Source organism: Anas platyrhynchos, chromosome 1, assembly GCF_047663525.1.
Source record: "Anas platyrhynchos isolate ZD024472 breed Pekin duck chromosome 1, IASCAAS_PekinDuck_T2T, whole genome shotgun sequence".
NCBI classification, from domain to species: domain Eukaryota; kingdom Metazoa; phylum Chordata; class Aves; order Anseriformes; family Anatidae; genus Anas; species Anas platyrhynchos.
In genome coordinates, this window is record NC_092587.1 from 138788855 (window position 1) to 138805566 (window position 16712).

General features: G+C 39.2%; 1 protein-coding gene across 3 annotated transcripts in view; it reads left to right on the plus strand.

Annotated features, from left to right (window-relative positions):
- Positions 1-11046, plus strand: part of GABRB3 (gamma-aminobutyric acid type A receptor subunit beta3) — a 115040-nt gene extending 103994 nt beyond the window's left edge. For all 3 annotated transcript variants that reach the window (XM_072030577.1, XM_072030571.1, XM_027446784.3), the window contains exon 9: positions 7044-11046. In XM_072030577.1, the coding sequence (XP_071886678.1) occupies positions 7044-7394 (351 nt within the window). In that variant the 3' untranslated portion in view covers positions 7395-11046. The remainder of the gene's footprint in view (positions 1-7043) is intronic.
- Positions 11047-16712: the final 5666 nt, after the last annotated feature.

Below are 16712 nucleotides of genomic sequence, written 5' to 3' on the forward strand. Positions count from 1 at the left end.
TCACACATGGAGTTGCACTGTGCTGTGTCTGAGGTTGTGGGTCTGGAAAACTGCAACTGGGACAGTCACCTCCGTGTCAATGCTGGTGCTGCAGACATGCCTCTCCAACACCAAGCTTTCAGGCTCTGTCCTCTGAGCTGTTCCTGATGTGCTATCACCGAGGCTTGCTGCGCTGAGGAGGGCTCTAGCAGCTGCTGCTGAGCTGCCTGTTTGCTTCCCTGCTCCCATTGCAGCTTTTTGGCCAGCTTTGCCCATGTGTGAAAGCCAACAAGCCCAAGAGCTGCAGGGGTAAGGGAAGGAGGAGCCGGAGTAGCATGCAGACAGCACAGCCAGTGTCACCTCTTGTGTTGCAGAAAAGCAATGGGGAAAGGAAAACTCTGCCCTATTTTCTCCCATGTAGCACTGCTGAAGGTAGTGTGGTGATGGAAGCATGCCTCAGTAGACGGTATCTCTGGAAACGGTTTCAAGAGTCAGAGCTGGTGCTGAGATGAAACCTGAGAGAGCCTTTATGCATGACTCATGTATGGATCAGCAATTGACAACAAAGAGATTTTCACACATAGCTGTGTCTTCTTTTGACTGCTTTTGCATCATATTTTATTTCAGATAGCACACTTTAAATAGCATTCCTCTCTGCAGTCTTCCAGCTTATCCCAGTAAACCATAGCTACTGGAGACAAGCACAGGATACTTCTTTTTTGAATAAAACAATTTTTGCACACATACCAGTTTAGGACTGAAAACTCCCTTGAAAACATCAGTAAATCGGTTTATATATATAAAGACGAGCTCTAGGGTAAAGGAAGAACAGGACCTTGATTTTTCATAAAATATTTGTTCTGTCTATGGTATCAGTGCCTAAATTAAACCCTTTTCTTTGTGGAAGAACTGACTGAAAAGAATAGGTGGCCTGTAAAAATGTTTTCCTTTGAAAATTGACCACCACTGCTATGGATCAATTCTGTTTCTCCTGTTTCTGTTGGTAGTTTCAGGATTCATTTGTAGCTCTCTGTGCACTTTCAGTTTTGCTGCATAAATTGTTTGTTTTAAATAAGGCTCAGATACAGCCTAATTTACAACTAAATCAGCATGAGAGAGCTCTAAGGCAATCCTGTTCTCACTTGTTGTTCCCTCTTGTGATCAAGACTACTGGCATAATCAGCTGGTGAGCATGTGTTTTGGACATTGCTCCTTCTGGGCCAATCCACCGAGGTTATGATTTGTTACAGTCCCCTGCTAAAAATACTTCTTCGTAGTTCATGCTGTGGCAATTTACGTTTTCAGTTTGGTGGGACCAAAAGTTCAGCCCCGAGGTATCGATCAGGAGGGTAGCTATCACACAAGCTCATTCAAGCTTCAACCCCCTGTGGCTGTCAGGCATGTGGGAAGAGCCTCCTTTGAACAAAAATAATACCAAACCCTTTATAAAAAGACCCTTCTACTCAAGGCAGTTGCTGCATGGGTTTTTAGCTCCAGAAGTTCCCAGTTCAGCCCTCTGCTGTTGGCCAAGGCAGCGGCTTCCCACCAGGCACTACTGGGAACAGAGGCTCATGCCACTTACATCTACTTTGGGCTTTTAAGGCACTGATAATCGTAGCAACTGCTCTTGCAAGTGGGATTTTCTTCTGAGAATGAGTATCTTGGCTGCTGTGGTAGAATTATCACTCAGTTTAAATTGGGAAATATGAGAATAGCAAAGCTGGCAGCGTTCTCCTGTGCATCTTCAGCTTTCCTGGATACTTTTTTTGGTACTGTTTTGAATAGTGGGATATTTCTGAAACATGAGTGTGATGACTAGGTGCCAAGTTTTGAAAAATATCTTTAAAGGGTGATGAATACAATTCCTGTGGGAAGAGCGCTAGTTCTGTAGTGTTTGTGATGGGAACATACACTGTGCACCAGGGGGATCTTGTGTGTACTAATTTAGCTCAAATACATCAAGGTTAGTTGTCAAACTCTGTTCTTACTTGGTGGTCAGCAATATTAGGATGCAGCTTCCAAATTTTTCTTATTCTTCATACTTTTCTTTATTTTCAAGATCTTTTCATCTTCCCAGTTCTGCCAGCTACCCTGGGTTCATCCATATCATCATATCATCAGTTGATAGCAACATAATACTCATTCTTTCTTTTTTTTTTTTTTTGGTGTGCTTATTAATTAATATAAGAAATAGCAACTTTTAGATGCAGTGAGAACACTCAACAATATCATTTTTGTTGTGCTTGCAGTTTTGAATTATTAATATTTATTATTTAAAAAAACTGAGGCATAGGGCATAGTGTGGTCAATGAATTTTGCTTGAAGCACTGATAACACTTAGGGCCAGGTCTCTTGTTGCCTTACATGTTGGAAAGCCATTTACACAAAAATAAAGAATAAAGAAGATGGAAGCTGCTACCAGGTAGTGTACCTCTTGCACAGCCATGCACGCTTGCACCAGGGCACAGCAGGTGACAATCAGGGGGCTTGAGTCTAGATTAGGATTTCAACCAAAAGTAATTTCCATTTTATAATTTTAAGAGGAGATCTATTTTGTGGAGTAATATACTTGAATAGTAATTTTGATGTAAAATAGTGCACGACTAACTACAGAGACAGCTTTTCTTGCTGTTATTTAAGCCTGCTATTTGCATTTATATTGCTGCAGATGATGGAAAATGTTTACGTGGTATTTAAAAAATTGGGATTGATGAACTCCTAAACAGCAGCAGTGGGGTTCAAGCAAAATGCTTCTTCTTTCTATTTTTTGTGTAGTAGAATGAAAGATTTCTGAGGAAGAAGAAATTTCATTGTAAAGTACTCCTTAAAATTTATGGAATATTAAACAGAGAACTAAATGAACCTGAAGTAATTTAGACACTATCTAATAGTAAACCAAACCTTATGGTAGTTTTCTGGCCCTAGTTAAGTGTTTTCAAACTGCATTAAAGCTGAAGTTTTCCAAGAATCTTGAAAGGTATTCAATAGCAGCCCTTTCCTTTCATGTCTTTAAAAATATAATACTTAACATCCAAACAAGCCACTGTGGTGTTTTCTAGAAGTAAAAAGTGGATTGTGAAAGTAGGCTTTCCCAGTGTAAAAAGGGTGTTGAAGTTTCAGATCTACAATGTACCATTCCAGCAGAGCCTATTGGTGAAGGAGAGTTCCTGCAAGAGTAAAACAAATCAGTTTTTCCATGTATAAAATATCTCAGAGCATTTCATGCTTCTCAGCCTCCAAATGGAGTTACGTGAGAACCAATTGCTTCATGGTGCAGGAGCAGTAATTATTCAGAGGTGGGAGAGACGGGGTTTGATTGAAATTGATTCTGAATAAGATCATCAATTTTGCCTGTTTAGATCCATGCTGATTCAGCGGGGAATTCATTAGTGATTTGGTACTCCACTGTTTTCATCTGCTTTGATAAATTCAGTTGGAAACACTCTGTGGAAACAACCAGCCCTTGAAAGCGATGGGAGCACAGGCAGTGAGACAGCCATGAAAGCGAGGGATGAGGGGGTTCAGGTGGGGCCAGCATCAGGAAGAAAGGAATCCATGGGAGGCACGGAGGCCCAGGAACTCTGGAGAAGACAAGAAAGAAATCTTTAGGTTAAATTAGGATCATATGAAGTGGGAGGGAAATGACCAAATACTGTTCTCTCTCCAATTTATAATGAAGTTCAAGAACAAAGCTTGGCATTTTGGGGAGAAATTTTGGGGAGAACTTCCAGTGCACAAGCAGTGACATTTCTGAGCCAGGTGATAAAATTATCTCCTAAGGCTCATGAAGAGTAAAACAAAGTTTTATCAAAGAAACTGTCCCTGTTTGTCATGTGTAGTCATGTCTGTAATCAGTTCAGCTACTTTTCTAAATCCATATTTGTACCTGAAGTAAGTTTCCCTGGAGCTGCTGAACCACACTCATGTTCACTCCTGGAGGATTTTGCCTTAACGATACATTCAAGCAAACCTGAGTAAACTTGCACAGGATACCCTGCCATTGTTGTGCTTCTTTAATCCCTGAGAGAGCTTGTGTACATTAGTCCAAGTCATTTAAATCAGTGCTTAAATCATTCAGAAGTCATGCTTGTATACAAATACTTCTTAATGTGTTGCAGACATTAAGTATTCATACTTCACAACAGCACCTTCAGGTTGTCACAAAGCATTAGCATATATTGCTGTAACTTTATTGAGAGCTTTGGTGGTTTATCCAAAACTTCAGAAGGAATCAATACAATTTGTGAGAATTGGTCTCAAGAATATCTGTGGACCAGAAGCTTGATTTCAGTTTTTGTAGATCTCTTCTCTCCATCTGCTCCTTCCTTGTGTTTGGCATGCTAGTCCCTCAGTCTATTAACAAAGAGATGCATTTCAAAACCGTGTTTCCAAATGTTTCATTGGACATTTGCAGAAAATATACGCTGTCATGCAATTTCATAGGACATAACGGTATGTTACGGCATTTACAGAAACATTGCCACTTCCTTGACTACCTTTTTGGTTTGATTTACAGATGCAGTGACTAGCAGTGAAAGGTGGCAGTATCACTGAAAGATGAGAGGCAGAAACTACATTAGGGTGGCATGCAAGGTTGGCAGATAAGGTGAAGCAGGCTGTGCGGCGTGATGAAATAAGTGGAATCAAATTAATCCTTTCTCTGGGTAGAAGAAGCCTGAATATACACCCTCCAGAGTACAAGCTTTCAGCTGACACCTCACTTACAGAAGTCCGGGTCTCAGTGGAAGGATGAAGTACCCAGGGACAGGCTAATGTCTTTATGTATGTAGGTGGCAGACAGAATCAGGAGAGATCAGCAGGCACTGAGGAAAAAAGCAGCTGACATCTGTGGTGGCTGAAGGGAAGGGAGCAGAGACCTGCAAAGAGAAGGCTGTACTACCCAAGTGGAGCCCAGTAAAACGTTCTCTTTTGGGGCATTTTGAGTAAATTGAAGGAACTTGATGTAGCATTTCTTAAAGCCTGGGAGGAGATGGGAAAGGAGATGATGTGATGAGCAGGGGCCTGGATGAGAGATTAAGCTTTAATCTTCATCAGGAACTTACAGACTGTAGAGATATTTTACACAATACTATTACAAATCCTGATCATAATTTGTACTGATTGCGGGAGGAACAAAAAAGAGCAAACTGAAGCAGTTATTTCCAGAGACCACTCTAAGCAGTGATGGTGTCCACAGTTGTATTTTACAGCTGTGTGTATTCCCTAGTTGCAGATCCTGCTCAACAGCATGAACTAATTTCTGCAAACCTCAAGCCCATATTTTTGTACCCAGTGGGTTTCTGCCATGGGAAAAATAAATTCTTAATCACCACTGAGGCTTCTCCACCCCATTGTTTTGTTTCACATTGTTTATTTTTATTTATAGGCACTCATCAGCATAACGTACCATTGCCTACAGCAGCAGGATTTGTTGGATACCTTAGTAATTTTTTTTCTGCTTGCTTGTATGTGCATTATGTGTTCATTTTTCCATTTGCAATAAGCTTGGCAAAGCATTACTGGTATACTTTTTTTTTTTTTTACAGAGAAAAGATAAACTGTAGCATCTATAATTGATGGAAGAAATATCCATTTAAAATAATTTTAACAGGATTGAAAATATCTAAATGCATATGGACAGACACATAGCAACATATACTTTTAATGCCTCACACAAAGCTTGGAAAAGAGCTGGTATCAGATGAATGTATGAACTTCAAAAGACCATGACAATAGTGTGTTTTTCAACCACTTTTATACTGATGCTTCTAGGATGAGGTGTTCAGATGTGGCACAGTTAACCCAGCTAGATCATGTAACAGGTTAGAATAAGGTATTAATGAGCAAAGTCTCAGGCTGAATTGTAGATGAATAAGTTGTGTAAATAGAACTGGAAATTATCCTGGCCATGTTTTGCAATCTATTTCTGACTCAGGGGGGAACTGGGTTCACTGGAACAGAGTCACACAAACATTAACTAGTTGAAAATACCCAGCACAGAGCATTTATTTTATATCAAGCGGTCAGTGTTCTTTCCCAAAAGCTGGTGGGAAATCAGAGCTGCACCAGCTTTGTTCTCGCCAGCATGTAGGGTACAGGCCACAAAGGGATGTGGTGCTCCACCACTGAGGCTACCAAGTACTGAGTGAGACAGCATCACTTGGGACTTCCTATTTGTGCCAATTCTTGGAACTGAAAGCTTTTGGGGGATGAAGGAGCTGTACCCAACTCTGTGCTGCTGCTCCTCTGGTGATACAGGATGGGACTGAGGAATCTGGCCTAAAGCTTGTTAAGGGCTCTAAAGGCTCTGAACTGTCCTCTTATTTACTGTAAATAGCATTGTGTTGCTCACCTATGCTCAACACTGTGCTCACCTGTTAGGTCTGAGGGCCAGAGGGAGGAGTGCCACCTGCTTCCTTAATTTAAGTGTTCCTCCTTGCCCAAGTTCACCACTCTTTATGATCACTTATCCAATTGGAAAAGTCCCACACTTGTGCATTGCCACGATTACAAAACAGTGCAAATAACTTTGGAAGGAAAAGTTTAAGAGAAAAGCTTTAAATAAGCTCCGTGGTTCCAACATACAGAGAGTTCATCAGGCCAGCACCATTCTTGTGATTTTATCAAACTTCACCTGCACTTTGTTTTTCCGTTTTTAAAGCCTGCATTGAAAAAGAGCTTGTCCAGTTTAATTTAATTTCCTGCTGTAGCAGAGAGGTTGCATCCTTTACCCTCTCTCCCTACTGCACTGAATTACTCCATCCTTTAAAACACAGCTGGTTTAGATTGAGAGGAAAATGACTGTTTTTGCCAAATACAGTTTTATACTAGATTTTGGGAGTATGATAACCCTGTTTGTAACAGTATCTAAGTACTTGCCTCAATTTAAGCAGCTGAGTATTCCTTTTTTTTTTTTTTTTTTTTTTTAAGATTACCACATGCTTAAAATGAATACTTCCTTTCTTAAAAGACATATGGTTTTGGAGATTAAAATACGCCCACGTTTTGCTGATATATGTCAAATCTTTTGAAACAATGCGTATTTCTATTTTTGCCCCCCCAAGGTGGACACCCATGGAAATATTCTGCTGACATCGCTTGAAATTCACAATGAGGTGGCAAGCAACGAGGTCACAACCAGCGTCACGGATGCCAGAAATTCAACGATATCCTTTGACAACTCAGGAATCCAGTACAGAAAACAAAGTTCACATCGTGAAAGCTTTGGAAGGCGTCCGTCAGAAAGAACAGGCTCCCACAGCAAGAGGGGCCATTTACGAAGAAGGTCTTCACAACTGAAAATAAAAATCCCTGATCTAACAGATGTGAATGCCATTGACAGATGGTCAAGAATGGTGTTTCCATTCACATTTTCTCTTTTCAACTTAATTTACTGGCTATACTATGTTAACTGATTGACTGAACTTTTTTAAAGGACTTCAGTTATAACAAGTGAAGTACTTACTTGCCTGCAGAGTTTATATATATTTATATATAAATATATATATATATGAACTTTTACTATGTAGAGAATACTCATGTATGTGTGAATACATACAGCAAAGAACTGTGTGTGTATGTAGGCACACACTGAAAAGCAAAGGTATATGTATGCACACATGCGTGTACACGCTCATTCTGAGGTTATGGACAATGTCACATAGAATGCACTTCGAGGATCTTTTTCAATTGAAAGGCAGGTGTCGTCAAAAACAAGCCTTGAGAAAGTAAGTGTTGTATATTATCACTACAGAACTTTGATTGTCATATAAATTTTCAAGCAGCTGTAATGGTGTATAAAGTCAGTATTTAGTAACATTGTTTGTAAATGTTGCCATACACACTAATCATAAAGCGATAGTGTTACACTGGTAAGTTTAAAATAAGTCGTTTATATTGCAGATCCATCAGGAACAATTTCATCAAGCCAAATTTATTTTTCTTTGCTAAAATATCTTGGTTTTATATGTCATAATATATTTTTCCGGTCCTGAACAAGCATCGTTTTTAATGATCTCTTGCTTTCTCTTCTGCAGTAAGCAGGTTGATCATAGGAGTGTTGCTCTAGGTCTTTGGAGACATATACATGTTCATAATATTTCAAACAAGCATTTTAAGTGTCCATCAACAGTGAAAAGAATCTTTTGTAAGTACTGTAAATGTACAGCACATTTTCCTTCCCTTGGACTGGTTCCAGCTGCCATGTCATTTTGAAAGAAAACAGCACATTTTTAGTGTAATTTAGCTGAGAATTCAACTACTGTCAATGTGTTCTACATCTGCTATAGATTTAAAGATTGTTATTCCAGTGAAAGCATAGAAGATGTCTCAGGTTATTTGCTACTTCAACATGAAACCACCTAGCTGTAGCATTTTTTAAATATGCATTCACATTATTTAACATTTCTTATAACATTGTATGTTAATGTAAAATATATTTGCATAATATGCATATACGTATATTTTCTCAATGTTTTTCTTTCCTGTGCTTGCTATCGTGATTGCATGCTATGTCATATTTTTGTTTCTGTGATGTTACAACTTTTTTCTCTAGAATTGAACAAATAGAGCACTTCTGATACTTTGATTCAGTAATGGAGCATTTTCATATTTTATTTATATACTTAAAGTATATACGTGTACAATTGTAAAGCTAGTGTGCTGCAGTCACAGATCACAAAAGATAGCAAACAGTATTTGTTTTTTTTTCAGCATTAATTATGTTCAAGCACATTCTTCGTGCAAATGTGACTACTTTGGCTTTCATTCAAATTCATTCCCTTACCAGGGCTCCAAGTTTTTTCAGTCTGGTAGGTTGTAGTCATCAAGGTATGCCGATTTCAGATCTGTAAACTTAATTTGTTATTTATCAGAGCAACCTTTCTAAAGAAAAGAAGATATATTTTTTGTAAGCAGTGTTTCTATCATGTACATTCACAAATACCAACAGGTACAGTAGCATAAGTAGATTTAAATCAAGAATTCAGGCACGGCCCTGCCAGTTCTCCACAGGTAGGATTCCTGGGGAAACCAGTGGAAAGCTGTGGCAGACAGAGAGCTTTGAATGCTAGCTAGAGACATCGATGGGAGAAAAATATGTGGATATGCATCTACCAAAAAAAAATAAAAGGAGGGTATGATACTGAAAAGTATCATCAGTTACAGAGCCATAACTTGGCTCTGTAATGACCTGCGTTCTCACTTGATTTATCTGCGAAGAGAGCAATGATACTTGTGCTGTTGCCCTGTACAGTCCATTACTGTTTCCAACCCCTGATTCTTTGCAGCTGAGCTATGAAACTTTGCTCTGGTCTGAAATGTAGCACAGAAAAAGTCCTGAGTGCCTGTTCCATGGTGCAGGATGTACCCAGGGGCTGCCCTGTGAACAGCAGTGCACTCCTCGCAGCCGCCTCGCAGCAGAGCTGCAGTGCGATCCCCACCACCCTAACTTTGCCTGCCAGCGCCTGCAGGATCAGCACCGCAGTCCTGCTGCATCCTTGGCAGTGGTGCAAAGTGGCTGTAACTGCAGTTTTTAAGCACTGTAGCTGCAAACAACTGTGCAGTGTGAAGAGCCTCAAAGGAACCCACAGAGCTGGAGCAGAAAAGCTTGTGTTGTTTTTTTTTTAAAAAAAGCTCCTCACTATTAGTTGTCATCAGTAAACCACAATTATGGGCTCTTTACTATCTCTATGAAGGGATTACAGAGCACATTGTCATCATTATATTCAAAGTAATAAAACAATTAACACCTCCCCAAAGTATGTATTTAGTAGATTTGTTGAAAATCCCTTCCCTGTTTTTATCGTACCATCAAAATATGACTAAACAAACAAACAAAAAAAAAATCTGATTTTAATAAAACTTAAAAAGAGTAGGCTTTGCATTGGAAAAGTTACCCTAACAAAATGATCTTTGAGCAAGTCCTTCAGTAAGTGCCCTAAACAACTGTGCTGGAAAATGGGATTCAAGAAAAGAGTGGTCCCACGCTGATGATTTAATCACAGTTCTCTCTTTTCTTCAAGCTCCAAGTCCTAGAAATTATCTGATCAGGCAGGGGTCTTTATGAACAACAAGAGACCTTTTATTTGTGATACTCCACATCTTGTTGAAGGCACTTCTCCAGAGGCTTCAGTCAGGATTTTTAGGTAGGCAGGCAAATTACAGTCTGGCCTGAGTGAAGAGGCAACATGCACTTTCAGGACCCCACATGGGCAAGAGAACTAAGTCTCTAAGGACTCTTACCACTTGCTGGGGTAAGAGGCAGTGTGTTACTGCAGCCCCTTTCATGGATCAGTACTTCCCCCTTTTGTCTCACTGCAAAGAGTGAGCAGTTGTACGTTTCAGATTTTCATGAGATTTTGTATTCATCAGTCTAGCTGAGTTCCGTAGGGCAGAAACAGCTTGGTCTTTGAACAGGCTGAAGTCTTGGTTGGACTTGAAGAAAGCCAGGAAATGCTTGCTTGAGGTTAACACTTCATCCTTAACACACATTTTTGTGCCTTTTTTGCTAATTCCTTTCCTCCAGTCCCAGCACCACTTCTTACACACAGACACACACACACACACAACCATGTGTTAAGAACAGTGTTTACCTTGACCTCACATTTTCTGGCTATTGTCACTTTATGCTAGCTACAGTGTATGACTTTAATGTAATAGGTGGCTTTAAGACTATATATATAAAAAAAAAAAAGGATAATTCCAACCAAATTGCACCAGAGTAATGTATTTATAGATAATTAACTCATTTCTAACTCATACTACTATAAATAACATTTACACATCATTTGTCTGTAAAAGGCATTAAAAAAAAAAAGTATCTATCTTGTGTTATAGCCCAAAGGGTCAATAAAAAGTAGAAATATTATGGTGGTTTAACTCTAAGTTGATTTCATTCCATTGTAAAGATAAACTAAACCCCAGTCTTTTTTTGCTTAAGGCACATCTATGTATTTTTGGTATTCTTCAGCAGTGGAAAAAAAAATAGTAAAATGGAATGATGAAGAGATGCTTTATGAAAATATTGATGAATGAATATTCATTTATTAAAAAGGATTTAAAGATCAATTGTTTCTCTTTTTTCTTCTGGGGTTGGAGGAAATATGTCAACTAAATTTGGTGCTTGGCTAAATTCTAATGTTTAATTAGGTTTTAAATGTCATGTAATAGTCTTACACAGTTTTAAAGAAAAAATAGATTAAAGTATTTTGAAATTGACACACAAGTAGAAAAGTGGATTCTTAAGCATTAAACTACTGTATTTCCTAGTGTTTTCTGTAGCAGATTAATGAAGAGGGAAAACTATATCCACTGACCTGGCAAGGTTCTTAATGGCAACCCAACCTCTCTTGACCTGGGGATCTGCTCAGTAAGAGCAGAAAGGTTGTCCTCTGCTTTACATGCAACCTTTGCCTGCCTAGGAGACAAGAGAGCTTTTGATGTCAAAACAAGATGGTGATGTCCTGTTAATTTGTTTGATTAACCATCATAAATATTTTAAAAATTAGCCAAAAACTCTTCTCTAGCTATGCTAATTGTATCAGGAATGCTAATTGCATTCACTACACTTTCTATTGCTATCTGTTAGTAGGTTATTTTAAAGGAGTTGGGATACTGACAGATTCCAAGAGGGGCATTAAGTTCATTTTAAGAATCCTCTAAGGATTCTAAATGGATATTTGGAAAGCACACTGTCCTTATACCTGACTGCCTTTCTTTGTGTTGTAACAAGGTGTCACACACTTGCTTAAATATCATGGTAGCTAATGGAGTGTGTCACAACTTTTAGGAGCGGGTAAAATATTCAGCACAACAGATTTGATTGCAAGGCCTTTGAAGTCAACAGAAAGGCTCCCTCTGTTCAGCAAGTTTCTGTTCAGTTCTAGCAGCACTTCGCAGATCGTAAGTAACATCTATTGTCTATTTACTCCAGTACAGCACATACTGTAGAGCAGAAAAAAATAGTGATGTCCCAAGCTTATCTTTTTGATGAGGAATATCTGGGTAAGAGATATATTTCCTTCTGTATTTTGAAGCTGATGTATGGATAGATACTATCAGTTAATACTAATATTAATTAATAAGGTACTAGTAACTGTATTAAAGGTTTTCCAGTCCTATTAGATATTTGGGGTTTCTTTCCCCAAATAAACATGCTCCCTAGGATCAAGGCAAATTCCAATGATGTTGGTTTCATACTCGCAGCCATCAGAACAGCAAGCACAACCCACTAGCGGAAGAAGCAAGGCAGACCAGATGAAAATCAAACTAAGCATGGAGGGAATCCCAAGGCTGAATTTTCTTTGAACAAAGACAGAATCTCTCAAAATTACCTCCAAACTTTCCTGCAAATAAAGGGTCTGAGCTTTTCTAAAATCATTTCAGATTTTGAGTGGTTCTTTTCTGTGGTTCTCCTCTCTTGTGAGGGCCTGATTTGTGGTCTCAAGCAGATGCCTTCTGAAAATCAAATCCTTTGGCAGCTTACCCAATGCACTATGTCACTTGTTATACTTAAAAACTAAATCCACATGGACGGAACATGTAATATTACAAAAAGAGCAACTATAGTCCCCAAAATCAGCCAGTTTAAATTCTTTAGCACATTACCTGGATTTTAGGTAGTACTTAAGCATGCGCAATATTTCAAAAGGATAATTTATATGGATGGCATATCTTACCTTTACAATGTATTACTGCTGCATGCCTTTGCCCCAGTAAAGCAGCCTAATTTAAATCAGTGGTTTGGTTTGGTTTGGTTTGGTTTGGTTTGGTTTGGTTTGGTTTGGTTTGGTGTGGTTCTTTTTAGTCACTTCCCAGAAAGTGACTGCTCAGGCCAAGTTTTGCCTGGGCTACCTAGACAGAACACCTCAAAGCCACTCAGGTCCCTGCTCTGAATCTTTTTGGAGGCAACGATCTTTCTCCTTTGACTACAGAGGGAGCCTTAGGATAAACTCTGAATTATCCCCCAGCTTACCACCAGCAGTTGGCTCCTTTCAGATGTTATTGCTCTTGCTGCAAAAGTCTGGAGATAAAATAGCTATTATCCTAGCTGGCAGGAGGCACGGAAGCAAACAGCATGGGTACTCAGGGCTATGATACATCACAGCAATCTTTAGGTTATCTGTTCTAATACTGTATTTAAATGTATTTCAGTTTATGCTTTAGCCTTCAAGTTAGCAGGGTCTTCTCCAGGTGCTGAAGCTTTTTATATGTGTTTACCTGAGACACCTGGGACAGAGCACGGGAGGTTTGCTGAAGTCTTTATATCAGTTCGGCACAAAACCTCTGGGCATTTCCTCTGTCCTTCACCCATATCATGGGTCAGAGCTTGCATTGCCACTGCTGTAGGTTAACCACACACCTGCAGGTTACCAGGAGCTCCAAGCTGCAGGCATGGTGACTTGCTCAGCTGTGCCAGCAGACAAACCAGCATTACACGTTCTCTGTGTTGGAAACGGTTTCACAGATCAGATGCTGTATTAGTCTAACAAGTGACTGCTGCTTCACAGTTCCTCCACCAAAAATGCCAGCAATGCCACTGGAGACTCCATTTTCCTGTCCTTTGAAAAATACTAGGAAAAGGGGGAAATCACAGGCTGTCAGATAATTAAGAACCTCTCTCCATACACCTGGGCTTGAATTTTGCTGCAGGCCGTACATTTCATCCACAGGGACAGAACTAATTTGGTACAGAATTCTTCCTGCCTAGGGCTACTCTTAAAAGTATGCAGACTAAAACAGCGGTAATGTAAGCACATGCAACAGCATTAAAAAAATATTAGCAGTGAGGTCTTCCTGCCTTTTTTCTTTGGGGGTTATTTGATGCCAAGTGCACAAACAACTGCAGGAGCAAGGACCATCATCATGGGAAAATCTCCACTTCAGGCAGCCCGAGACTAAGACTGGAGTGAGGCTCTTGTGCTTCTCATGCTTTCAAAGCTCTTCTTGGCAGAGCAGCTGGGCAGTTTGAGTGGAAATCCCCAGAACATGACCCAGAGCATCCTTCAAGCAAGTGCTCCAGGCACCATCGTATGGTGTAAAAGCCAGCAAAAACTCTACGTGTAATTACATCCAGGATGGAGGGGAGCATCCTGTTAAGAAAAGGCCTTGAGTCCCAAGCAGATGCCTGTGAATGCCTTCAAAGTGCCGGATTTTTCCTCAGATTTGTATTTCCCATACTGTTACATACTGGATATGCTGCTTTGCCTTTCAAAGCTGTCTGCCTAGTTCCCCTGCCACTGAAGAGGACATAAATTCATCCCATCTCATGCGGCACATTTATATGAGGTGTCCTCAGTCGTTATAGACCCTATTTATAATTGACAAAATAAATACTATCAACACAAGGGCTACTTAAAGCCCACACTTAGAGTTCCAAGCCCACATTGGTAGTTTTAGTTCTTTGACTAGCTGCAAAACCTGCCTCTAGAGAAACCTGTGAGAAACGTCAGAAGGAGCTGGGTGCTTGGCAGCACTGCTGCAGAGAGCTCTGCAGCTGGAGTGGCTATGGTTGATGCTGGCAGGGGCACAAGAGAGACATAAGCATGGATGGAGAGCTAGAAATTATTCTTACACTTGCCTAGATTTACATTGTTTTGAATAAACTGTTTCAGTTGCAGCTGACAGGTCGCTCATGAATAAATCCTGCGATGTGAGTGAACTCATATCATGGTCAACATTGTCCCAGTTGCCCCTCCTCCGGTGTCAGTGAGAGCCAAGAGCAGGTTTACAGCATTGGCTGGGAACTCGGGACCATGTTGACTGTTGTGAAATAACTTCTGATTGCTTACTGAGGTTGGAAAACTGTGACATGAGCTCATTTGCAAAAAGGAACAATTCCAAGGCACGTTTTCCTGTGAACTTAACACTCCTGACATTGCCTTATTCTAAGTTGGAAGTTACTGCATCATTAACTCATTTTCAAATTACCACTTACTTTTCCATTATTTAACATGAAGCACTGAGGTTTTTTTGCTTATTTGTTTCACTAAAAATGTAATGCACATTTGCAGCAGGAAAGCAATTAATCTGTGTAATAAATACATATGCATCTGGACATAGTGCTATATATTAATAGTGAAATGATCTAAAGGATAACCATAATAGGCTATTACTGTTTGGGCACTACCTGAAATACTGTCAGCAATTACATTTACAAAGCAATCTTAGTTTATAGTGACACTGATTAGGTATTCTATATGGGCAGTTAATATAGCATACTTCCATGTATCTCATTTGCTTTGACACGGCAGTTTTTGGTGAAGCCAATGCTAGAACAATTTCCTAATGACCTCACTGATGTTAAATTTCTCTTGATCATCATTTCTTGAAGACCTGTAACATTCTGAATGCAGATGACAGTTTTGACATTCACAAAGATGTAGGTTTAATTATCATCTTGATTACTTGAGCTGGAAAGCCAGATGCCTAAATATCATGAAAGGTCGAGTAGAACAAATCCTGATAGTTGATATCTCACAGTACTAGGAACGCTGCCTGGGTTGGAAGGTGACTTAAAGAATAATACCAAGTAATTGGGAAATCAAGGGCTTTTTTCTTGGCACAGCTCTCTTCCTGCATGAAGAGACTTTGTTTAAACAAGAATCTCATCTTAACAGATACAGGAATCTGAGGTGGAGTGCTGAACACATGTAAATTATATCAAATAAAAGAGAACAGAAAAGAGAGATACGCAAGACACAAAGATATATAAAGATCTGCTAGGTTTTCCCAATGTCCCATGGTAGGTAACACTTTATTGTTGAAAGACTCATATAAAACGCAGCAAGCCTCCTCTTTTATAGGGGAAAATTTGTCAATATTCTTTACTTTTATGTGCATGATTTATAAATCTATTTTCTAAAGCAATTTGAGGGTTGTAAAATCATACTATTATTTAGTACACAGCTCCTCACGGACTCTGGTTTATCAACTGCTGGGTAAAGAGTGGAAAAAACATCTGCTAATCACTCATTAAACTAGAATAGATTCAAACAAATGACTGCTATTAAGAGTCCTGATCCAAAGCCCATTACAGTCAACAGAAAAGCTCTCAGAGGTTTTGACAGGCTTTGCATACCACCTGAAGTTAATATTAGCCAGACTGATGGAAAATGTACATCTTAATTGATTACATAAAATTCAAGGCATAAAAAAATGCCAGAACTTAATGCATCAACAGGAAAGATGAAAATACAGTAGAGGACTGAAACCTGAAATTGATAGACAGAAGGGATAGAAATTTGTGCAATTTTAGTTTAATCAAGTACATTGATAGTGATAAGGTGGCAGATATCCAGGCTGCATTGTTGTTTGTCTACAGATGTTCCCAAAGGTAGGCCTGCCCCTTAACAGCAAAATGCAAAGCCAAAATAAATAAATAAATAAATAAATAAATAAATAAATAAATAAAAATACACACAACACACACAAGGAAAACAAAACAAAATAAAAAAAGGCAACAACAACAACAACAAAACAGTAACTGTCTCCCTAAATGAAAGTGGATCATTCAGGGTCAAAGCATTGAAACGTGCTTTTAGGGAAAATATAGCCATGCTTCTTGCTGGGAACCATACTGGCTGTGGAGATGGTTTGTAACTGAAATCACAGCCATTCTATGAAGCAAGCTACAGGACTTTCTACTGTAATGGGTATTTTTATTGTTATTAATACAAATGTTGATATTATAATATTGTTAATATTACTGTTATTTAATAATTAGGTAAAGATTT